The sequence below is a fragment of the Ictalurus furcatus genome, chromosome 15 (genome assembly GCF_023375685.1).
Source record: "Ictalurus furcatus strain D&B chromosome 15, Billie_1.0, whole genome shotgun sequence".
Taxonomy (NCBI): domain Eukaryota; kingdom Metazoa; phylum Chordata; class Actinopteri; order Siluriformes; family Ictaluridae; genus Ictalurus; species Ictalurus furcatus.
The window spans coordinates 9,211,704-9,238,137 of NC_071269.1; the positions used below are offsets into that span (position 1 = coordinate 9,211,704).

The 26,434-nt window shown below is 37.5% G+C and overlaps 2 protein-coding genes across 5 annotated transcripts in view; both read right to left on the reverse strand.

Moving 5' to 3' along the window:
• The window catches only part of LOC128619230 (protein phosphatase 1 regulatory subunit 12B), a 55,724-nt gene extending 42,061 nt beyond the window's left edge, over positions 1-13,663 (reverse strand). Inside the window, exons 1-4 of one of the 4 annotated variants that reach the window (XM_053643234.1) lie at positions 13,524-13,662; positions 13,266-13,371; positions 2,431-2,447; positions 2,222-2,339 (exon numbers count right to left, since the gene is read on the reverse strand). In XM_053643234.1, coding sequence (XP_053499209.1) covers positions 2,222-2,339; positions 2,431-2,447; positions 13,266-13,371; positions 13,524-13,573 — 291 coding nt within the window. In that variant the 5' untranslated portion in view covers positions 13,574-13,662. Of the gene's footprint in view, positions 1-2,221; positions 2,340-2,430; positions 2,448-13,265; positions 13,372-13,509 lie in introns of all 4 variants that reach the window. The other 3 variants (XM_053643235.1, XM_053643236.1, XM_053643238.1) reach the window with 3 other exon arrangements.
• Positions 13,664-23,422: 9,759 nt separating this feature from the next.
• Positions 23,423-26,434, reverse strand: part of spo11 (SPO11 initiator of meiotic double stranded breaks) — a 48,109-nt gene continuing 45,097 nt past the window's right edge. The window contains exon 13 of the mRNA XM_053643482.1: positions 23,423-23,661. Coding sequence (XP_053499457.1) covers positions 23,542-23,661 — 120 coding nt within the window. The 3' untranslated portion in view covers positions 23,423-23,541. The remainder of the gene's footprint in view (positions 23,662-26,434) is intronic.

The following is a 26,434-nucleotide window of genomic DNA, read 5'->3' on the forward strand; positions in this document are numbered from 1 at the left end:
TTCTGTGTAAAGAACAATTCTTTGTGACTATATATAGTTCTCAAGTTGGAAAAGACCTTCAGTTCCCACTTTATGTGAACTTGGATGAAAATGATGACGCTGTAAAAGGAGGCCAGACATACTCACATGACAGGATGACTGAAATTAAGTGTTTTAAAAATTTTAAATGCAAGTTAATTCTTATGTGGCACTTAAAAAATCATTTGGCACCGAGTTTTTTTTTTCTTATAGGAGCCAGTGGCTCCTTAATAGATTTTGTTTTTGTCTGAAGCCCTGCTGAACACAATATAGACAGCTGCTTTATTATAGTTCTGGTTCTCTCTTGCCAGCTGTGACTCACATGAGCAACAAATTAAAAAATTTTTATTAAAACAAATCCAAGCACTGAATGTTTTTAAGTTCTAAAATATGCTCTAAATTTAAGTATTTTATATCATATTGCTTTTCTCTTGACTTTATTTACATATGTGGCCTTGAAGTAATCCAAAAGTAATCAGATTATTTTACTTTCATTTTGTGATACTTGGATTACGTTACTGGTTAAATTTTTTACAAAGTAATTTGTAACTGTAACAGAATACATTTTTAAAGTAACCCTCCCAACCCTGCCTACTGCCACTCCCAATCGAGGTCAAGGTCAAGGAAGTTTATTGTCATTCCAAAACATGGACTACATAAAAGGAACAAAACTAAGTATTGAGGTCCCGGTAACAACAGCAAAGAATAAAAACACTACAATATAAGATTAAGTGGACCAGAAATAAGTACTATAAATAAACAATAGAACAATACAACCATAGAATCTCAAGATTAAGCAAAGAGTAATCTCAAAACAACTGCAAAGGCTAAAAACATTGAAATCTAAATCTAAGCAGAGCAGTGCAATTAAGAGCAATAAACAACAATAAAACAATACAACTATAGAATCTCAAATTAGCAGTGACATACAGTGCAAATGAGTGAGTGTTAATACATAAATAAATGAGTATAAATATGGGTATAAATGTTCAAGTGATACTGCACATAAGAGTCCGTAATGTATGAGTGTTATAGCACATGAAAGAGTCTCTGATGTATGAGTGTTATTGCACATTAGAAAAGTTTCTGAGCCTGGTTGTTCTGGCCCCAGTGCTGCGCAGCCTTCTACCTGAGGGTAGGGAGTAAACAGTCCATGAGCATGGTGTAAAGAGTCTTTCATGATACGGTCAGCCCTGTTCCTGCATCTACTGGTGTAAATTAAAGTAATAATTATATATATAAGTGCCCTTTTTGCTCCTTCTGCCCCAGCCCCAGCGGAGGTCTATGCATGCCACTGCCCAGAATAAAACCAGAATCTATGGTCATGAGCGGCTGCTGATCAGTACATTTTATGTGTGGACAGCTGGACTTCATTCAACTAGTTATGTAGCTTCTGATGGCAACTGGTTGCACCAGAACTAATTTAGGTGCTTCACAGCAACAGGGGTAAATGCTTATATGATCATACCTTTTAAATATTTTATTTGTAAATAGTTTTGCAAACTACATTGTTTTTTATTTTTTATTTCAATACTAGAGGCTATTTTAGATTGCTTTATGATATATACTATATGGCACAAACAAACGTTTGTGGACACCTGAGCATGACACCAAAAAACAGATTTAGATCCCAGTTGTTGTTATAATAACCCTCATTTCTTCTGTGAAGAATTTTCTTTAGATTTTGGAGCTTTTTTGGCTGTGGGAATTTGGCCAATCAGCCACAAGAGCATTACTGAGGTCAGTCACTGATGTCGGGCAAAGAGGCCTGGGATGCAGTTGGTGTTCCAGTTCATCCAAAAGGTGCTCAGTGGGGTTAAGGTCAGGGGTCTGTGCAGACTTTGTGTACAGAAGCATTGTCATACTGGAACATGTTTGGGCCTCTTGTTCCAGTGAAGGGAAATTGTAATGCTACAACATAAAAAACATCCTATACAATTCTGTGCTTCCTACTTTGTGGCAACAGTTTGGGGAAGGCCCAATTATGGGTGTGATGGTCAGACTTCCACATAGTGTGTAATCCAAATTAATTCCATTTCAAGTCAGGTTTGTAACATCACATATTGTGAAAAAAATTCCAAGGGAGGTGAATACTTTGCTGTATGTAAACATTATAAATTTTAGGTTTAGCGTTTTCTATAATAGTCATCATAAACTGAAGTACACAAAGAAGTCATTATTGCTTATTATTGTACTCAGTGACCTTCTTGTAGTCCTTGCTGGCATAGTCACTTGTCTTGTTTAGAGAATCCAGTTCTCTATGTGTGGAGCTGGTATGACTGAGTGTTTCCGAAGTGCTTTCCACTTCACTGGCATCACCCCTGTCACAGTTAATGGTAATTTTTTAGTGTGCTTTTTTGTAGTAACAGCAGAGTATACAAAATGATTGCAAATACATACTTCAGTACTTACCTAGATAATCTGTCATGCTGCAAAAGAAAGATAGGTACATAAGTTAGAAAGACAGTTATATGTTACAGTAATTTCAACAAGTTTATATTTTAAACATAAATATGCAAATTCTAATTGAACATACATTAATATTGCAAACTAAAACTAGATAGGTACAGCTTGTTATGACAAACTTTGATGTTGGGTTGAAGGTAGTGTGCAGTTTTAAGAAAGAAAGAGACACAGATAGATAGGGTTCCAATACTTGTAGAATTGATAGACAGATAGATAGATAGGGTGATAATACTTGTAGAGTTAGATAGATAGATGTCGTGCCAGTACTTCTAGAGTTGGACAGATACATAGCGTTCCAATACTTCTAGATCTGGATAGATAGATAGACATGGTGCCAATACTTGTAGAGTTGGATAGACAGATAGGGTGCCGAAATGGACATGAGGCTATATCTCTGTAACACTTTAGCATATTCAGGCCAGTTCCCGACCTTGTGTTAAAAAATTCTAATGTAGGTTAGGGCTGCAACTAACAATTATTTTCATAATCGATTAGTTGGCCAATTATTTTTTCGATTAATCAATTCATCAGATTGGGGGGGGGGGGGGTGAACTTTCAGTACCATGAGTGTTACAAATATAAAATTCAGACTAAAACTTTACACAACTGTTTGTCCAAAACAGAAAAGAACCTTGTGGTTTCTGTTACTTGCTGTCTTTAGACATATTTTAATTCTGTTTACTTTTGATCATAATGTTTTAATTAGACATTATAGATCTTATTCGCGCTCCCACTCTGTATCACCACGTCTGCATCGTGCGTGAGGAGCAACAAGGCTTCATTACTAACATATCACTTCCGTTATAATAAACGACAGAAGTTACACTGATACAGCATATAATGACAATAAACTTAAATTAAACTAAACCCTTTAAGCAACTCGTAACAGCATCACTATTGTGCTTCCGTGCTACACGATCTCTGCTTTATAAAGTTTGATCTTCTCCACGGTGTTTAATATAAAATGCCCCCCTTCCTTAGAGAACTTGGAGGTTGCACACTTTCTTCTTCAGTCACGTGACGATTTCGCCTCCGTCTGATGGTGACTGAGGTCATGTTGGGAATAAAAGGTAACGTTGATATAAACAGTTAACTGAAGAAAGTTATTGTCGGTGACTCTGGGTATTCTGGCTAGCGTATGACGTCATGCGCCACTGACTAGTAAGCGGCTTATACTTCCAGTTAGTTAAAAAAAAAAACGCTAGGGTTCCATTTGAGGTGATATTACCTTTCTAAAATGTATACACTAGATGGTAGAGTTCGCAGTGCATAGTGTAAGTGTATAGTACGTCATTTGGGACACAACTTTAGTATTTACTCTCCGAATCGTGTTTTCGGAAGAGAAGTAATGAGTAACGTAATGAGTAAACGTACTGCGCACAAACCAACTAATCGATAATGAGATTCGTTAACAACGATTTTCATAATTGATTATTATTGATTTTATCGATTAGTTGTTGCAGCTCTAATGCAGTTTTAAAAAAAGTTAATATCTTTTGACTATGTTTGCCTATTTCCTTGATACTAATCTGCACAGATTCCTTGGGTGATGCCGAGATCAATGAAAACAATAGCCACGTTTCCAACCTAGGGTTTTTTTCTGCAATAAAAGGTTTAGCGCATTGAAATGTTTACGGATATAGCTGATGGAAATGCAAATTATCGGTGTCGACATGATCTTTTTTCATTTAACTTTAGTGCATAAACTCTATGTCGGTACTTTTAAATGTTCCGAAAAAATAGTTTGGAAACAGTTTTTGTCGAGAATAATTGCATTCGTGCAAAAAAACGTGTCATGTGACAAAATTTATCCATCAGTCGGGAGAAGAACAGGGATGTGCATGCCATCCAGTGCACTGCAAACCTGTGACACAAGATGCACCAAAGATTTACGATATGCAATTTCATTGGCCTCCGCTACATTCAACAGCTTGATATAACACCGCATTCATTTTTCTTTAATAGCTTTGCATACAGCATATACACGTCGACGGACAGTCATTTAACTAATCTCGAAAGTTTCCCCCACTACACTGTACTCGATGCAGGATGCCAGCTTGAACAGGGCGAGAGCAATCCACTTTCTGGTTGGAACCTGCGATGGGCTCATCTCTCCAACACTACCTCACCCATGGGCAGGGCTGGAGTGGGACCCATTTTAAGCTCGGGAGTTTAATGCCCAAGACCAGTCCTGTTTTTCAGTGGTGGAAGAACTTTGAAAAATGAAGTGACAGTGTAGTTCTTACTATCTTGTTATATTTCAACAAGAATATAAAGATAAATAACAAATGACAAACTGAATATTGTTTTCTGCTACAAAAAGTCCAACTGTAACATTATTGGGGAAAAAGTTTGTTTGCATTCAAACAAATATGAAGTATTTCAGTAAGAAATATACTTTTTTGGCAGTTACCATGCCACAATTATTTGTTTATATCTCCATGGTAATGACCTGAGCATGAGCACTTGTATGTGTGTGTGTGTATGAGAGAGAAAGAGAGAGAGAGAGAGAGAGAGAGAGAGAGCACGCGCTCTGAGCCAAGTGATATTAGAGAACGGCACGTTTTAATGAATGCGTTATTGATGAGCTGCTTCAAATACAAATGTAGTGTAATTCATTACTTTAGTTATTATTCATGCAATAATGTAACATGCTTATTTTATGAGCCCAATTTATGAGTGGCCCACCGAGAATTCTCCTGATTTTCCTGATGAGCCACTCCAGCTATGCCCATGGGCTTCGTAGCATACTTGGAGCCCTATTAGACGAGCAGCCGCTCCATTCTGATGTCATCTTCTGATATTTCATACAACTGCAATTATTTGTGAAATTAAAATGAAAGCAGGCAGGTCGATTTCATTGAATTGTCTCAATACTTTCTCCATTTCACAAAGATTTACAGAAAATTATGTATGGAAACAGCTCAAGGGCAGATTTCTTTTGCAATACACCAAAATGTATGAGACAATTTGTTTTTTTTAAGGATGATGTCATCATGCACACCAATTTATCAATATAAGGCCAATTGAATGGAAACAGGCGGGAGGCAGTAAATATCCCAAACTTTTTTTTTATATACTTTCCCTTTGTTTGTAACAAAAATGTGCAAAAAGTGGATGGAAACTTGGCTAATTATGCCATGGCCATGTCTGCCATTTTGAAATGCTTTGAAAACCTACTTTTTCTTTTCTTTTTTTCTTTGCAAACATAAAAAAACAGACATATAAACATACAAAGAAAAGAAAAGGGGGGAAAAAAAGGAGAGAAAAAAGGGAGGGGGTGCCTCTGTCAGCCTACTAGCAGAGAATGTCGACATTAGCACATCTGCAGGATTCATATATTAACATTTTTTCAAGCTATTTCCTTGAAAACAGATGTGTTTCAATTAGCGCCCATTTCTGTTGAAAGGTGTTCAATTTCAACTGCAGATCAGCAGTCATCCTCTCAAACATATATCTGTTTCAGTCTTTGTGTCCATTCTGTCACAGTAGGTTGATGCTTTTTTATCCAGTTCACAGTAATTATCTTCCTGGCTGCCATGTGTATGCAAAGTCTATTTTGCAGATCTTCACATCTATCTGTGAGATCCGGCTCACGTTCCAGGAGATATCCAAGCGCTCTTTCGTGCCTCATCCCAATCTCCACTGCAGCGCTAATCCATTCCTCTGTCTCTTCTATTCTGCTCTCCAGACCAATTATTTGACTTTTTAGGTCCTCAACCGAGGTCTCCAATTTTGCCAGTGATATTTTTGTTTGTTTATGTCCCTCTTGGTTTTCTTTTCTTAATTATTTAAATTCTTCCATCACTACAGAAAGATCGGAAGCACGCGCACTAGCCTTACCATGTTTAGCAGGGCTAGGTGACCTTTTTTTATTGTTTTTTCCCTCAAATTTTCACTTTTGGAAGTATGAAAAAAAATCTGATTTTACCTGGATTAATTGTGCAAATCAGGATTTATTGCATTAATTCGACGGAGCCTAACTTTCATGCTTTTCCCATACCAGTGACGTCACCGGAACCCCTGAAAACCTACTTTTTCAAACTCCTCCTAGACAATTTGTCCAATTTTCATGAAAATTTAATCAGATCATACTCAGGCCAGACTGGCAAAGAGTTATCAAAAGCTTTTGGATTAATCAAACAGTTCTCAAATAATGTGGATGAATTTAATGATGATCATTCCTAAATGGATGTGAGGCTATATCTCCTTAATGTGTATTCAGACCAAACTTAGTGCCTGTAATTGGCATCATGACATGAGGGTACCTGCATAGTTTTGAAACAACACCACCTAGCGGTCAAAAATTCGAATGTAATTTCCAAAAAAATACTTTTACCTATTGTCTTCAATGTGATATTGCTAGATTTGTTGGGTCATGCCGAGATCAATAATACCAAGTTGCCATGATAGGCAGAACTTGCTGTCCACCATATGGAAATGTTTCAAGACCTACTTTTTTTAACTCCTCCAAGACTGTTTGTCCGATTTTTACGAAAAATGTAATCAGATCATCCTCAGATAATAGCGACAAAAAAGTAACAAATTCAACTTGATTCGTGAAACCATTCTCGAATAACGGGAAAATAGATTTGAAGATGAGCATGCCGAAATGGACATGAGGCTATATCTCAATAATGCTTTAGTGCAGGGGTGACCAATATTAACCGGAAAGGGCCGGTGTGGGTGCAGGTTTTCATTCCAACCAAGCAGGAGCCACACCTGACTCCACCTGTTTAATCAGTTGATCTTGGCTTTCAGTAGACTCAGGTGTGGCTCCTGCTTGGCTGGAATGAAAACCTGCACCCACACCGGCCCTTTCTGGATAAGATTGGACACCCCTGCTTTAGTGTATTCAGACCAAACTTAGTAAATGTCATTGCCATCATGACTTAAGGGTACCCACACAGCTTCGGAACAGTGCCATCTAGAGCTCACAAGCTATGGGGAATTTTTTTTTTTTGCTTTTTGGAATGTTTTCCCAATTTTCACCCAATTTGACTCAGATCCTGTTCAGTCCATGCCAGCAATAAGTTATGGGTATTGTGTTGATAGACCAAACCGAACTGTAGGGCCGAAATCAGTGATATACATTTTTCCACAGTAGGCTATTTTGTCTGTCTGCCATTTAGAGTCACGACAAAAACATACTTTTTCGGCGTCATCCTATACCATTTTTATTCAATATCTTGGCAACACTACTGTCTATTGCACGGAAAATTGTTATGTAAAATTATGACCATGCTCTGATGCTTGCTTATCTCCTTACTTTGCCTCTGTAGTGCTTGGCCCCATAATTGCTGCTTGCACCTATTGTTTTCATTAGTGCTCTTCTTACTCTTATTATTATTATTAGGGGCCAAGCACCAAAGGTGCTTAGGCACCTATTGTATCCATTAGTGTTGTTGCTGTTCTTCTTCCTTGAGTTGCACTCACATTTTTGGTAATAACTTTTGACCTAATGGTCACGAGATATGAAAATGTGATAATTTTGCTTATAACTTCTGAACAGGTTTTCTCATTAGATTCGGTACAGCATACCGAGTCAAACGGGACCTAGTACTATATATTAATTATTATTCTGCTTCTTCTTCTTCTATTTTCGAGTCTATGCCAGCCCATAGAACCGTACATAAGAATGTTATTAAACTTGGCACACAGATAGAGGATAGTCTGAAATGTTACCATAGCAAATTTAGAGTTGCTATCTCAAGCACTCTAGCACCACCAACACGTCTAAATTTTCACTCATGTTTATGCTAATAAATTTTTAACCGTAAGGACAAGAAACAAAATTATTTTCCCTCTGATTCCTTGGCTTGTCCCAAGTCGATTGGCTACCATGCTTTCAATTTCTGCCCAACTAGATTTTCTGAAAAACCTACTTTTTCAAACTCCTTTTTGAATTCCTTGGCCCATTTGTCCAATTTGGACCAAAATCTAATCACATTATCTCCAGACTATGCCAACAAAAACTTATGGAATTCAAGTTGATTAGTAAAATGGTTCTCAAATAAAACACAAACAAAATGGACGTGTGGCTATATCACCATAATGCTTTAATGTATTCAGACCACACACACCATTCAGCCATACCAAAAATCAGTATGTGTCATTGGCACCATGCCTTGAAAGCACTCAAAAGGTTTCAGGTCAGCACCAACTTGGGATAAAAAATTATAACAGCTTTTGGCTTCTTATGCTTATTGTCATGATACTGGTATTTATAGAGTCCGTGGGTAATGCCGAGAACAATGTCACCAATTATGCCATGGTTTGCTGAACTTCCTGTACACCATTTTGAAATGTTTTGATAAACTACTTTTTCAAACTCCTCCTAGACTTTTTGAATCAGATCATCTTCAGATCATCCAGACAAAAAGTAATGAATCAAGTTCATTCATCAAACCTTTATCAAATAAATTTGATACAAATGAATTTGACAATGAGCATGCTGAAATGAGGCTATATCTCCAAAACATATTCAAACCAAACTTAGTGTATGTCATAGTCACCATGACTTGAGGGTACCTGCACAGAACAGCACCACCTAGTGTTCACGAGATATGAAAAAAGCATATTTTTGCTTATAACTTCTGAGAGGTTTGTCATAAAATCATGACCATGATAAAACATGCTTGTTTATCTCCTTACTTTACCTATGTTGTGCTTGTCACCATAATTGCTGCTTGCAGCTATATTTAGGGGCGAAGCACTGCAGCTGTGAGGCACCTATTGTATCAGCTAGTTTCTTCTTTTTCTTCTTCTTCTTCCTCTTCTTTCTCTGATTGAGTCTATGGCAGCCCATAGAAGCACTTGCGGGAAAGTTATGAAATTTGGCACACAGATGGAGGATCGTCTCAATATTAACCATAGCAAGTTTAATGCCACCAACTGCTCAAAATTTGACTTACATTTATGCTAATAACTTTTGAACCGTAAGACTTAGAAACAAAATTATTTTTCCTCTGATTCCTTGGCTCATACCGAGACAAATGCTAGAGTCAATTTCCATCCTATGAGATTTTCTGCCAATTTGAATCGTCTTAAAAACCTACTTTTTTCTAACTCCTCCTAGGTGGATATTCACCAAATTCTTCAGACCATGCTGGCAAAAACTTTTTAAAAATTAAAAGTTTTGTGATAGACTAAACCATTTTTGAATAACATGCATCTCTGTAACACTTTAGCTTTAGCATATTCAGACCAAACTTAGTGTCTTAGTTATATCCTTACGTTGCCTCTGTTGTGCTTGGCTCCATAATTGCTGCTTGCAGCTATATTTACTATTCTTCTTCTTCTTCTTCTTCTTCTTTTTCCACTCCTGAGTGTATGTTAGGAAATTTGGCAAACAGATAGGGGTCTGAAATGTTACTCCAGCAAATTTGGAGCTGCTACCTCAAACCCCTTAGCGCCACAAACAGGTCAAACTTTCACACCTGTTTAATGCTAACAACTTTTGAATGCAAGGGCTAGAAACAAATTTTTTTTTCCTTTGATTGCTTGGCTCATGCTGAGTTGATTGCACACCATACTTTCAGTTTCTTCCAACTAGATTTTGAATTTTCTGTAAAATCTACTTTTTCGAGATCCTCCTAGACCGTTCATCCAATTTTCACCAAAATGAATGAGATCATCATCAGACCATGGCGACAAAAAGTTAATTAGTTAAATTGTTTTCGAATACTGTGCAAATAAATTCAGACCAAACTTAGTATATGTCATAGCCATCATGACGAGAGTACAAGCACTCTTTTTTCACAACATGAAAAAAATCACATTTTTGCTTATAACTTCTGAATGGTTTATTGAACATACAGTGCATCCGGAAAGTATTCAAGCACTTCACTTTTTCCACATTTTGTTATGTTACAGCCTTATTCCAAAATGGATTTTATTCATTGTTTTCCTCAAAGTTCTACAAACAATACCCCATAATGACAACGTGAAAGAAGTTTATTTGAAATCTTTGTAAATTTATTAAAAATAAAAAACAAAAAAAAGCATATGTATATAAGTATTCACAGCCTTTGCCATGACACTCAAAATTTAGCTCAGGTGCATCCTGTTTCCACTGATCATCCTTGAGATGAGATCTTTCAAATCGTGAAAGAAGTTTGTTTGAGATCTTTGAAAATTTATTAAATTTATTAAAAATAAAAAACAACAAAAAAAGCACATGTACATAAGTATTCACAGCCTTTGCTCAGTACTTTGTTGAAGCACCTTTGACACCAATTACAGCCTCAGGTCCTTTTGAGTATGATGCTACAAGCTTGGCACACCTATTTTTGGGCAGTTTCTCCCATCCTTCTTTGCAGGACCTTTCAAGCTCCATCAGGTTGATTGGGGAGCGTCGGTGAACAGCCATTTTCAGATCTCTCCAGAGGGTTCAAGTCTGGGCTCTGGCTGGGCCACTCAAGGACATTCACAGAGTTGTCCTGTAGCCAAAACTTTGTTATCTTTGCTGTGTGCTTAGGGTCGTTGTCCTGTTGGAAGACAAATCTTCGCCCCAGTCTGAGGTCCAGAGCGCTCTGGAGCAGGTTTTCATCAATGATGTCTCGGTACATTGCTGCATTCATCTTTCCTTCGATCCTGACTAGTCTCCCAGTTCCTGCCATGGAAAAACATCCCCACAGCATGATGCTGCCACCACCATGCTTCACTGTAGGGATGGTATTGGCCAGGTGATGACTGGTGCCTGGTTTCCTCCAGACATGATGCTTGCCATTCAGGCCAAAGAGTTCAGTCTTTGTTTCATCATGGTCTGCGAGTCCTTCAGGTGCCTTTTGGCAAACTCCAGGCGGGCTGTCATGTGCCTTTTACTGAGGACTGGCCACTCTACCATACAGGCCTAATTGGTGGAGTGCTGCAGAGATGGTTGTTCTTCTGGAAGGTTCTCCCCTCTCCACAGAGACACACTGGAGCTCTGTCAGAGTGACCATCGGGTTTTTGGTCACCTCCCTGCCTAAGGCCCTTCTCCCCCGGTCGCTCAGTTTGGATGGGCGGCCAGTTCTAGGAAGAGTCCTGGTGGTTCCAAACTTCTTCCATTTACGGACGATGGGACCTTCAATGCTGCAGAAATGTTTCTGTACCCTTCCCCAGATCTGTGCCTCAATACAATCCTGTCTCGGAGGTCTACAGACAATTCCTTGGACTTCATGGCTTGGTTTGTGCTCTGACATGCATTGTTAACTGTGGGACCTTATATAGACAGGTGTGTGCCTTTCCAAATCATGTCCAGTCAACTGAATTTACCACAGGTTGACTCCAATCAAGTTGTAGAAACATCTCAAGGCTGATCAGTGGAAACAGGATGCACCTGAGCTAAATTTTGATTGTCATGGCAAAGGCTGTGAATACATATGTACATGTGCTTTTTTTGTTTTTTATTTTTTAATAAATTTGCAAAGATTTCAAATAAACTTCTTTCACGTTGTCATTGTGGGGTATTGTTTGTAGAATTTTGAGGAAAATAATGAATTTAATCCATTTTGGAATAAGGCTGTAACATAACAAAGTTATGAAAAAGTGAAGCGCTGTGAATACTTTCCGGATGTACTGTATTGTCGAACGATATGACATTTTCTTAGGTTGGCCATGTTGTTTGTCGGCCACTTTAAATTAGATGTAAAATGCAGTATTTTATGAACACCTTGGCGAATCTTTACAAAAATCGGTAAGTGTCATCGGCAACATGCCATCAAGGTACAAAAAAGCGCCACTTTCTGGTCAAAAATTATAATGCAATATCAAAAAATGCTAATAACTTTTGATTACTTATCACTGTTGTGATAGGGTCCTTGGGTCCTGCTGAGCACAATGATACCAAGTCTGTATTCCATTTTGAAATGCTTTGAAAACATACTTTTTTTTAACTCCTCCTAGACCGTTCTTTCAATTTTCATGAACATCAAATCAGATAATTTTTCTGAAAAATGTACTTTTTTGAACTCAGCCTAGATGGTTTATCAGATCTTCACCAAATTTGAAAGTGATCATCTTCAGACCATTTTCTAATAAGCCGCAAACTAATTAAACAGCGAGCACGCTGAAATGGACATGAGGCTTTATCTCTATAATGCTTTAGCGTTTTCACACCAAACTCAGTATATGTTATATGACGTGAGGGTATCTGCACAGATTCAAAAATTTATAATGCAAATTATTAAATTCCTAATAGCTTTTGATTACTTTTGCCTATTGTAATAAGACAGATCTTGCTAGATTCCTTGGCTCATCTTGAGAACAATGATACTAAATATGCCATGGTTGGCCAAATGGCCGGTCCACCATTTTGAAATATTTTGAAAATGTACTTTTTTGAACGCCTCCTAGACAATTTATCAGATTTACATGAAAATTGAATGAGATCAGCTTCAGACCAGGCTGGCAAAGAGTTATCAAAAGCTTTTTGATAATGTTGGCAAAAAGGTATCAAAAGCTTTTTGATGGTGATCAGGCCAAAATGGACATGAGGCTATATCTCCGTAATGCATTAGCATATTCAGATCAAACGTAGTCCCTGTCAATGACAGGGCTTTATTTGTTTATTTTTTTGCATAAAAATTTCTATTACTTCTATACAAAACAAACTTGTCCCAAACTCTAATGTCTCAAGAGCAGCTGCAATTGTTGGTAGGTTATACTCTATTTAAATTATATAATCATATTACTAAACATATTATGACACTTTATATTAACACAGTACACATACCTCATTATTTCTACATTTCTGGTAAAGGCTGAAAAATATATAAACATGCATAACTCATTCTTACTCTGAAGCTTTTGCTGCCAGAGGATGGGGATGAGGATGGCAACTCCAAAACAGATTTCCTGGTGCGAGGTGGCAGGTCCTTGTTGCGCAAGTAGGATGACATCTCTCTAAAATGATGACAAGGATACTCAGTGGTTCACATAGAGAGCACAGTTGCCAAAATGGCTATAACAGCTAAAAAACACGGTTCAGTCAACAACTGAGTGCCAGACAGAAACATATGAAAGAACTCTAGATAGCAGTACAGTGGAATTATTGCCTCTGTCTTGCCTGTGCCTGAACTGCCCAGCATTTAGTGCTCCTTCTCATCAGTGAGCAATGGGCATTATCTTCACTCCCATTATTTTCTTCTGTTTCTTGTGCTCTCGCTCTCTCTCTCTCTCTCTCTCTCTCTCTCTCTCTCTCTCTCTCTCGCTCTCATGCACACACACATCTCTAAAAAAGGACAGGAATTTGTTCACAAATGAGAAGGCTCTATCCTTTACTCTTGCAACACACAGTAATATCAAGACCAAAAACTAAACAAACTACCAACCTGTCCTCTTTTGGTATCTCTCTAAACATGTTATGTAATCAGTTCTCTTCTCTATCTGGAATTCTGCCACTTTGCTTTATTTTTATGCAAACATTTTAGGCTAGGAATTTTTACTGCACCATTATACACATTAGATAGAACAAAAGATTATAGATAAAGCAAACTGTAGATTTTGCTATAGATTCTGAGAAATATTTTTAGAACACCCAAATTTAAATTAATGAAGCTATTTTAAAATGTTCTGTGTTGACTGACTGTATAATTTGTAGTTTATTAATGCAGGGGGGAAAATACAAGTAATCAGTGACAGTTCCACATTACTGGCTAATAATTCAAATTGATTGTTAGCCATGCAGCATATTTTAAAGGCCATTACTGCCTTCCTTTTGTAGTGACCTGCATAAGCAAGACTGGTATACTATAGATAGATTTTGGGATATTTGAACTTTGTGGATTTCGGTCTTAAGTTCAGGTCCTGTAAATGGGATTTTAGGTTTATGTACAGGTTCACTGTTCTCCGTATTATTACATTCCATATAGAAAACTCCCATTAGCAAACAATCAAATTACCAGTCTGTGATATGCCCTAAAATGTTTTCACACTGGTGTATTTCTGGTTTAACCATGTCAAACCTTTATGAGTGAAAATCATATTGCTGCCATCAGTCTGACAGAAACCAACATAGGTAGGTGGGAAACCTAATGAATTCACTGTTGTTCTTTAGACATCAGCTAATCCTGATTTTATGGGTTTAGAATTGTTTCATAATTCCATATAAATATATTATGATCCACAAATAAATATAGTGAGATTCACAAAAATTAAACAAATTCACAAATAGATAAAAATAAAATCCACAAATATATGTTAGGAGTTTCACAATAATGACTTAAATTCACAAATAAATAAAATGAGACTTGCAAATAAATTTTTTACAAATATTTTTTATGTTACAAACACATCCCTGCCTGGCATTCATTTGTGGATCATGTCCTGTGCATTTGTGGATTGCTGCACGCATTTGTGGGTTCTGAAACATTTGCAGCACCACAAGTGCATACAAATCAACAAATAGGTGTACTCTACCCACCGTCTACTCAAGCCAATCAGATAATGGCCACATTGCACTGACCAATTGTAGCACGTTCTCGCTTGAACCAATCACATTTTGTAATTTAACAATCACATTTTACAATCAGGGTGGGAACTTATTGCACAGAACTTGCACATTATAAAGGCTGTCCAACATGGAGAAATCCCGACAGGAGAGTGGTTCAAACCATCTATCAGCATCATTGTAACAATATCTAAAAGAAAACAAGCAACGTTATGGGTCAATACTTTATTTTAAGGGTTTTATGTGTTTTCGCTAGTATTTCCTGCATCGCTACCGAATCCACTGCAAAACCTGAGTTGTGATTTTGCAGTAAACTGAGTGTGGTGAGATGAAAAGACTGTGTATCTGAAAAAGATGGCATTGCCAAGAAAGTATCGTCCTCATAGGCTGCATGCCAAAACACAGCGTGACCAATGTTGTCCAATTCACGGGTTACTGACATTCTCTAAATAAATCGTTCTAAAAGACTTACGAACCTTAGCAGTTAAGGATTAAGAATTCAGAGGCCCCTGGGCACAATGTCTTATATACAGTATAAATCCTATATAAGCTGTAAAAAGCACTACTGCGCTGCTAACACTTGCCTCCTCCAGTCCCTGGTTAGCTTGCTCATCATCTACCACAAATTCTTTACCCCAATCTTCCTCCTGGCTCCGTTTGAAGAATGTTTGAACAGATGGCACATGTCTTAATAAAGACACCTCCCTCTCATCTTTTTCCCTTTTTTGTTTGCGTTTACAAGAACCACTTCTCTCACTCATTTTGAACTATGACGACTACACCCACAATCCGATTCAGCACTGGGTTATTTGAAGATAGTGTGGGCTTTCCACACTTGCGCTTGACGAATTATATCATTCTGTTTCGATTTTTTAAATATCAGCGTGCTTTTTATTGGTTATACGTGGTGTCATTATCTGAAGGCAGCAGCTATTTGCACTAGATGCAAATAGCTATAGATGCTATTTACACTAAGTGAAAATAAATAGTGATATATTCTTTTTACACTATATAAACGTAGAAGTTCTTTGCAATAAATGCAAATAGTTGTTAGATGCTATTTATATTTATAAATAGTGGCAGATAGTATTTGCACCTCAGTATTGTTGTACATTAACAGGATGCAGTAATGACAGAGTGTAAATGACTATATTTATTAAAATTATTAAATGGATGTCACCTTATTGGGACAATAAAGCCCTCCCTATACCTATCCCTGACCAATAAACACTTTATTATTAAACAGTCGTTAGGCACTTTATTTCCACTTTTCAAATATTTTCTTCATTTTTATTGAAAATAAATGCCTTTCCAATCTGATATGTGATGGGAAAAGGAAGAAGAGTAAGTCTGGCAAAAGGCGGATTCAAACTTGGGTCGAACGCTACTTTCAGGCGCCACACACCCTATGGCCTATGCCACTGTAGACGTTAAGTTGCATGCATTTTTTTTATAATCTTGTGTGGCCCAACCAGACATTGCCCTCCGTTTTCAGCAATGTGAAAAAAAGAAAAGAAAAAAAACATTTTCTTACCCTTGCTTGGGCCCCAAGTGCGCATAGGCCCCTGGGCCCATGCCCATAATGCCCATTGGATAATCAGGCCCAGCTGCTGCAGGGACGCATGAGGACTGCAGATGTGGCCAGAGCAATCAACTGCAATGTCTGTAATGTAAGACACCTAAGACAGTGCTACAGGAAGACAGGAAGGATAGTTTATTGTCCTCGCAGTGGCAAACCAGGTGTGTCCACCTATTTGTGGATTTGTGTGCATTCTTTACGCTAGAAATGTTTCAAAATCCAGAAATGTGTGCAGCAATCCACAAATGCATAGGGCGTGATCCACAAATGAATGCCAGGCAGGGATGTGTTTGTGACATAAAACGTATTTGTAAAAAAATTTTTTGCAAGTCTCATTCTATTTATTTGTGAATTTGTTTACTTATTGCGATTCTTTTGATTGTGAATTACAGCTTACTTCTTTGATGACTACACGAATGACTCAAACTGGTCTTCCCCAAGAGGCTGTCCAGTGTCTGGATGTTCATGAGTGAAAAGACAAACAGCACAGATTACAAGTCAACCAAATTGTATCAAATGTTGTGAAAAGAATTAGAAGGGCGCATAAGTTCAGTTTATTATGTATTAGCTAATGTTGTAGGGTTAGGGTTAGGGGTACTTTATCTAGCATTTGCCCTAGCTTTTTCTCAAAATTAGTGTTATCAGCATAGGGCAAGAAAGCAACTGGTGAGGAAGACCATTTGGATCCTGAACACTCACTGCCATTACCAAAATAACGCAACGCATTTGATCAAGAAACTTCGACTAAACTTCTTTTAAGTCGAACTCACTTATTTTAGCTAGCTTCACTAAACTAATTCATCAAACATTCAGCTAGTTCTTTGGATAAAATGACCCACTCACTCACCCATGATTACAAAATGCTTGTCTCGAGACCATCAGGGACAGGATGACCAGATCAGGTCAGATAGGTGATGATGTCTGTCATCTAGGTTATCAGATGGGGTACTTCCTATCCTGCCGACAACACCAGGAACTGATGTAAATCTTTCCTGGATGATCAAAATGCTGCAGCTTTAGCAGAAGTAAGATGCTTGAAGAATCAGGAGACCAGGAGGCAGGGTATAGTCAAAGAGATGGTTTATTATGCATGTAAAGACAGACTAGGATCTACATTGTTCCTTAGTCTAAACATAAGTGGGATACAGTTGGTTTTTATACTCCTATGTATGTGCAAAGACATACCCAAGGCTAATATGGAAAAACATGAGAGAAAACATGAGAGAAAAACATAAGACAAAACACAAAACACTGTGACAAAACATAAACAAGGACAAGCCCCCAGAAAAATGATAGGAATGTGACCTTCGGGTTGAGATTTTTAAGAAAAGAGAAAGCGATAAAAGAAGGTGCCCTCTCGCCACTACAAACTTCCTGTATCAAGCGCTTGGGAGAGTTGTCAAATGACACACAGACACACGAAATTCAAATGGCAAGATTTCCCTTTATTCAAAGAAAAACAGAGTATATGTATCGTGCTTGACACACAACAGAGACAGTGGGTTAACTTTTGATTGGCTAAGTGGAAGGGCATATTTGCAGGGAGCATAGGGTACGTTTACACGACAACAATATACTAAAAATGGAAAAGTTTTTCCTTCACGTTTCTGAAAAGTTTCGCGTACAGATTATAATGTTGTCAAACCGATCCCTGTTCACACAAATCTGAGAAAATGACTAAAGACGCTGTATGTATGTCACTTTGTAAAGAAACACTATGCCTGCGCACATAAGCATTCACGTCAACATGTCCACCATATTTATCTGGGCAAGACTGCCCTATAAACAAGTACAAGTAAATGGGAGAGCTGTGGGTTTTCTGGATAAAAAGCACAATAACATTTACATTTCTCAAAAGATTTTAATAATTTATGATCTACGTGGAGTACAAAAAAGTTCTGTCTCCGATTACTTGGAATCTCAATAGGGTGTGAAAGTGCAAAGTCACTCCCTGACAGTAGATGGCACTTATTCGACGTAAAAAAAATTTGATGCTTTGATGCCATGTGTTTTACGCCTAGGAGTGAACACTTCCATTGCCATTGGGGCATTAAACGAACCGTTTTTCACACTGCAAATCCTCCCGGTTAGCTTTTCTTGTGCTTCTGGTCAGAATTCTATTAACAAAGCTTGTTCATTTTTAAATACTGAAAAAAATCTAAATAGTGCATCTTTAAGTACTAATAATTGACCAACATTATACCAAAATGGAACAAAATCGACAATTACAAAGATAATTATAAGCTTTTGAATACCCTTCATCGGGGTAGATGTGGGTTAATAATTTGGCATATGTAACAAATGTGTCTACGCTGGTCGTAGTAGTGATGCAGTAAATCTGCACTATGCTGGAGAAGTGTCAATAAACTCAAAGTCTTGAGCAGCACAAATAAAGTCCTGTAGTCCGCCATTGTAGTTTTGAATGTCTTGTGCGTTTTCTTGAAGTACTCGCGCACATGCCTATAGACTGAACATGTAATACCTATGCACATGACGTCATGTCGTTTTCACAAATTCTCGTTTTTGGTTGTTTACACAGAGGCGATAATGGCATTGTTTACAAAAACTTGCACTTTGAAACCGTTTTCAAAAGTTTGCATTTTCAGGCCCCAAAACGCCGTTGTCGTGTAAACGAACTGCCAAAACAGATAAAATGTTTTCCATTTTTAGTTGAAAACATTGTTGTGTAAATGGCCCCTAAGAGAGTAACAACTCCACATATGGTATTTCGGAAGACATAGGAATGAGAAAATGGTGAAGGGCTTTATCTGTCCATACCTAGTTGAAAACAGTTTTGTGCAGTAGTGGAAGAGTTAACAAAAGAACAAAGAGGAAAACTTAAAGAGGTAAACTTATTAGTTGCAAAAGGTCCGTTTGGATGCCCACAGCACATTGGATTTTACTTAGCGTACTAGACCCTTGGACTAACAGTAAGGTATACTCGGGTAACTAAATTTTTCAAACTGTATGTGTTGGAGTCGAGAGGCAAACACGTGCAAAGTGTCCTTTCTTTTTACAGTTCTTACATATTATTTTTATTGTAGGACACTCCTTTGCATTGGCTAAGTGTCCCCTGGAGCCACAGCGAAAACATGAGCATGCCTGCTAAACCTGTATGTGAGGCTTTGAAGTTGTCTTTGCAGTGGTCTGTGGTTCGAAGCTGTCTATGCCGATAAGCCTTTTGTTGAATTGGGACGGCTTGCACCGGAATGCTCACTCTCCCATGGCCTTTACATGTTCTGACGCAGACTCCACTTGGGTCACAGTTGCAATAGCTTCTGGTAATGTAAAATTAGGTCTTAGGAGTCTCTCGTGAATCCAGGGGTCAAACAAGTGCTCAATGAATTGATCTCGGATCACGCCCTCAGTATTTGGGAAATCACAAGTTGCCGCTAACTGTCTCAGTGCAGCAATGTAGTCACTATAGACTAGTGAGTGCCTTATGCTCGTTTATGGAAATTATATTCTACCAGAACATTAATGGCAGGCGTGAAATGTGTGCTTAAGGCAGTAATGGCAGAGTTTAACGTATCTAAAGTGTCTATGGTAAAGTATAAAAAATCCTTTGCCCTTCCATTCCTAACAATGATGCAGTAAAGCTCTTTTTCTCCCCTCTGGCCAAGCATCACCTGTAGCTCCCATGACAAGGAGGTAGTTGCAAACATCCTGATCCACATTGCAAATGGAATGTTAGGCTTACCCGGGCAAGGCAGAAACAAGTCTGGGAATGGAGCATGTAAGATAAATGTAGAAAACCTTATTTGTTTGTTATAGTGTAGGCTGACCTTAATGTGCAATAAAAGGTAGGATGAATCAAGAATCCCTTGGAGTTGAAAACTGTTTAATCCAACAAGAACCTGCTTCTCTCTGTACATACACACTTCCACTCATACACATGTCCTTATTTCTCTCACACATACGCTTCTCCCCATCTAGTCCTAGCGTTTAGACATAGTAATAGCATTGCATTTAAACACAACAAATGGTATCAAAAGCTGTACTAAGGTCAAGCAACACAAGCAAGGAGACACAACCCTGATCAGAGGCCAGTTTTAGGCCATTTACCACTTTTGTCTCTGTGCTATGATGAGGCCTAAATCCTGACTGATACATTTCATGAATGTTATTCCTGTGTAGGTATGAGCATAACTGCTGTGCTACAACATTTTCTAAGATCTAGGAGGTAAATGGGAGATTTGACATTGGCCTATAGTTGGACACCTGACAAGGGTCATGTTCAGGATTTTTTAATCAAGTGTTTGATAACTGTTAGTTTAAACGATTTAGGAACATAGTCAGTGCTAAAGAAAGAATTGATTATTTTAGAAGAGGTTTGATTGCTTCTAGAATTATCTGTTTGAAGAAACATGTAGATAAGGGATCTAGTATACAAGTTGATTTTGATGAAGAAATTCGTGAAAATAGTCTCTTGAAGGGGAGCAAAACATTCTAATCACAGATCTGATATGGTTATATTATTACCTACGGGGTTAGTTATCAAATTGTCTTGTTCTAAAATTTATAGTCTGATTTTTTTGCCTGATATTTAAAATTTTGCCATTCAAAAAATTCATTATCATAGCTGCTACATAAACACTGCATATTTCTGTCATGGTCTTATTCCTAGTTAATTTTGCTTCAATATTAAATTAGAATCTAGGATTATTTTTATCTTCTGTTAAGGTGGAGAAATACTTGTCCACTATTCATCAAAGGAGACCTGAGTGCAAAACTGCATGTGGTAATTGCAGTCCCAAGGCCATAGTAGCAACCGTAGTCCCAGCAACGACAGCGAGAATGTTTATGTGGAATTGAGGCCCAAAACCATTTGCATGGTACTTCAAGCGGTACCATCCTAAGCAATCTCCAGGCTGTAGCCTCCAGTTCACGAGAGCGCCATCCGTAGGGCATCAGGATGGATCAGGCAGGTCCGGAGAGCAAAAAGGGTCAGGATCACTGGCACCTCCATAAAATCATGTGTAATGTAATGCGTGTTGTAATGCTTCTCTCAGGAGACTAGTGTGAGTTGCCTGATAGCACCATCTGTTGGTTTGGAAGAGGAAGTTGCTCTACTGCATTTGTGAGAAAATCTGCACCAACACATTTGTGAGAAATCAAGCCAAGAATTTTTTTCTTTACGTTTCTAACAAACATAACAGAGAGATATGCATTTGTATATGTTGGTATTTGCTCAAAGATTTGTAGAATGGATTGTATTTATGTGTGAAATATGATGTAGGCTCATATTTTATATATACAAGTGCATCTCAAAAAATTTTAATATCATGTTAGTTTATTTGATTTCCAAATGAAATGCAAAATTTACTTTAATCTTCCCCATGATTGTGGTTGTGTGTACTGAGCCAGACAGAGATTAAAGGCTCAGGAAACCTTTGCAGGTGTTTTGAGTTAATTAGCTGATTAGAGCTCTTCGCAGGTCAAAATTTCTGTATTATTAATTCTTTATTGTAATATTTTGAGATACTGGATTTTTGATTTCCATGAGCTGTAAGCCGTAATCATCAAGATTAAAACAAAAAAGGCTTGAAATATTTCACTTTATGTGTAATGAATCTAGAATATATGAAAGTTCCACTTTTTGAATGAAATTATGGAAAAAATTAACTTTTCCACAATATATACATTTTTGAGATGCACCTGAGAGTGTGTGTGTATACATGTATATATATGTTTCACAAATAATATGTTTCACAAATACACACACACACACACACACACACACACACACACACACATACATACATACATACATATGTATATACAGTGGCAAGACAAAGAATGTGAACCTTTTGGAATTTCATGGTCTTCTGAATAAATTTGTCATAAAATGTCATCTGATTTTTGATCTAAGTCAAGGGTATTGACAAATATAATGTGTCTAAAATAATAACAAAAAAATTCTGATCTTTCAGAATCAAAATGCAATTCTTGAGAGCCAAACTGCTCTCAAGCGCTCTATATGACACACTTACTCTTCCACCACACATGTGCAGAGAGAGAGAGAGAGAGAGAGAGAGAGAGAGAGAGAGAGAGAGAGAGAAAGAAAGATTAGTGCAAACAGAAACAAACAGATTAGTACATATACTTTTGTTTTATAGTGGTTTAAATGTGGTATATAATTCAGGTCTTACAATTCAAAGAAAACATACAGGATATTCAGACAGAGCAAACAAGCCAGGATCAAATGAGACTTAATCATGGCCAATCACAACACATCTCCAAGGTCTTTTCTTTGCCACACTTCATGCAGCATGCCAGTGGGGTTTTCCCTATTTTAAGTTGCTTGTGCTTTCTTATCTGATATGAAATCAAATAAAATATTTTATTTTATAAAAAGCATTACTTTTTAAAAATGATCTGTCATGACAAGAGATAAGCTACTGCTTGATTTTAAGCTTTCATCAGCGAATTCAGCCATGCTTGTATGACACGTTTGAGACAGTCACAGTAAAAATCAGTGTGCTTATATACAGGGTTTTACGGTATCTACCAAACACTTTGAAAAATGGCACCCAAGTCAGGTTCAGGTTCTTTGAATCCCTTTGCCTACAGCTATGGATCTGCTTTCCTGTGATTGCTTATGCAACAACTGTAGTGCTTCTGTGAATGTGTGGCTCACTGTGTCTGGGTGCTTGGCCCCAGAAAATGCTGCTTACCACTTTTATTATTATTATTATTATTATTATTATTATTATTATTATTATTATTATGTAGGCTGCATGTATGCAGCCTATTTTTTTTTGTCCTCATAGAGATTGTTTAAAATGTGTGTAACTTCAGTATTAAATCCTCAGTATACACATGTACCTGAACTCTGAATATGGCTCTGTGGTTGTACTGCTGCAAATCTGTAAGCCTGCTACTACAGTGTGTAAAAAGTTAGCCTCATTTGGAGCTAAGGGAATCTGGTAAACACAAACATTTATTTGTATTTCAGTAATCAAAGAGGATGTAATAACAATAACAAATTGGGAAAGATAATTATTACAGTGCAGGTAAATGTGCAGCAGAAAACAGTGTGGACTCATATCCAGCCTCCATAAGACAACTTATTGTGTAGGTACACCCGAGTGAGGAAATGAGGAGCAATAGAGACAAGGGACTGGATCTCAGCTTTGTGCTTCCATCTCAGCATGAGCTCCATCTTACAGACACACACAGTACACAAATGAACAATGACATCACCAATAACTGCTTAAGTTTGCACAACTAATTGTAATGCTGCTATTCATATCTTCACCAGTAATGTGGTACAAACATTAATGTATAGTTTAGCATCATATACTAGACACCAAATTCTTTTGTACACGTTAAAGTTGTTCTATGCTGCCTTCCCTGCCTTCTAGAATGATTGGCGCCTTTCATAAAAATGATCAAAACTAATTGTATAAAAAACCTCTACATACAATTATTTAAAATATACCTTTATAATAATATAATTATTATTTAAATTGTATTTATATCTAATTTAAATTAGAAAAAAAATAAATAAAATAAAAAATTAAATAACCAAAATGTGCCAAAATTATATGATATTTTAAATGAATGCAAATAATTTGCCAGACATATTTTATTTTTTATTTGCTCTCAGTATTTAACAATTTCCTGTTATAAATGTTGCACACATCCTTTTGTCATCCACTGCCGTGGGGAAAACACAAAGAAATCTTCAGCACTGAAGAAACAGATCTTTGTTGACTTGTAGTTCAAAATATGATTAAGCAAAATCATCTTAAGCAAATGGGTAACCCAAATCCCTACATAAGTGCCTCCAACCTTGTTATGCATGTCAGGATGAGACTCAGTGCAATTATTCCCTCCAGGACAGGCATCAGAAAAATATGTGCCAGTTTCAGTGTTCACTTACTGTACATGCACAGAGTGAGGAGATAATACCAAAATTGTGCACATGGGTATCCAGACCTCTACTACTACTACTACATATGTAACTACCGTAAAGTACACGTCCCCAAACGTGCTAAACCGATGCTTGCTCAGAAGTTTGCTGAAAACAGAGGTGTATGCGCATTTCAGTTCTTGGATGTTTAGGTACAGTGCCCTCCACTAATATTGGCACCCTTGGTAAATATGAACAAAGAAGGCTGTGATAAATTATCTTTATTGTTTAACCTTTTGATCTTTTGTTAAAAAAATCACAAAAATACTCTGCTCTCATGGATATCAAACAATACAGGTTTCACAAAAAAAGAAAACTTTGTTAAATATATGTGTGCCACAATTATTGCCACCCTTTTAGTCAATACTTTGTGCTACCTCCCTTTGCCAAGATAACAGCTCTGAGTCTTCTCCTGTAATGCCTGATGAGATTGGAGAATACATGGCAAGGGATCAGAGACCATTTCTCCATACAGAATCTCTCCAGATCCTTCACATTTCGAGGTCCACACTGGTGGACTCTCCTCTTCAGTTCACCCCACAGGTTTTCTATGGATTTCAAGTCAGGGGACTGGGATGGCCAAGGCAGGACCTTGATTTTGTGGTCAGTAAACCATTTTTGTGTTGATTTTGATGTAAGGTTTGGATCATTGTCCTACTGGAAGATCCAACCACGGCCCATTTTTAAGCTTTCTGGCAAGGAAGTCAGGTTTTCATTTAATATCTGTTGATATTTAAGTCCATGATGTCATGTATTCTAACAAAATATCCAGGTCCTCTGCCGGATACTAGCAAAAACAGCCCCAAAACATTTATAAGCCACCGCCATATTTAACTGAGGTACTTTTCCAAATGGCTACCTCTCTGTGTGTGCCAAAACCATCACTGGTGTTTATTGCAAAAAAGCTCTATTTTGTTTACATCTGATCATAAAACCAGATCCCATTTGAAGTTCCAGTAGTGTCTGGCAAACTGAAGACACTTGAGTTTGTTTTTGGATGAGAGTATTGGCTTTTTTTCTTAAAACCCTTCCAAGAAACTTGTGGTGATGTAGGTGACTTATGGATTTTGTTTTGGAGACTTTCTGACCCCAAGACACCCCAACTAACTTCTAAAATTCTCCAGCTGTGATCCTTGGAGATTTTTTGGCCACTCGAACCATCCTCTTCATAGTATGTTGAGACAATATAGGTACATGTCCAATGCCAGGTTGATTAATAACATTTCCAGTTGACTGGAACTTCTTAATTATTGCCCTGATGGTGGAAATGGGCATTTTCAATGCTTGTGCCATTTTCTTATAGCCACTTCCCATTTTGTGAAGCTGGTCTTATTCATTATTATGAATGACTAAGGGAATTTGGCCTGTGTGATCCCTCATATTTATACCCCTGTGAAACAGGAATTTTTGGTTGAACAATTTCCTGTTCCTAGACACCCAGGTTTTAAATTTAAATATCAATGGGAATATACTCACCCATTGATTTTAATTTCATAATTAAATGGATTCATAACAGTGCCAATAATTGTGGCACACACATATTTAACAAAACCTGTGGGGTGAACTGAAGAGGAGAGTCCTCAAAATTTGAAGGATCTGGAAAGATTCTGTATGGCGGAATGGTCTCCGGTCCTTTGCCATGTATTCTCCAACCTCATCAGGCATTATTGGAGAAGACTCAGAGTTGTTACCTTGGCAAAGGGAGGTAGAACAAAGTATTGACTAAAAGGGTGCCAATAATTGTTGCACACCTATATTTAACAAAGATAAATAGGTTTTGGATAAACCTGTATTGTGTTTGCAATTGTTTGATATCCATGAGAGCATAGTATTTTTGTGAATTTATTTTAACAAAAGAGCAAAAGTTTAAACAATAAACACAATTTTTCACAGCCTTCTTTGCTCATATTTACCAAGGGTGCCAATATTAGTGGAGGGCATTGTAGATTTTTCTTGCACGATAAGAGGAGTAGTATTAAATCCAGCATCACCAGCAGTTTGTTATATGGTGGAATATGGA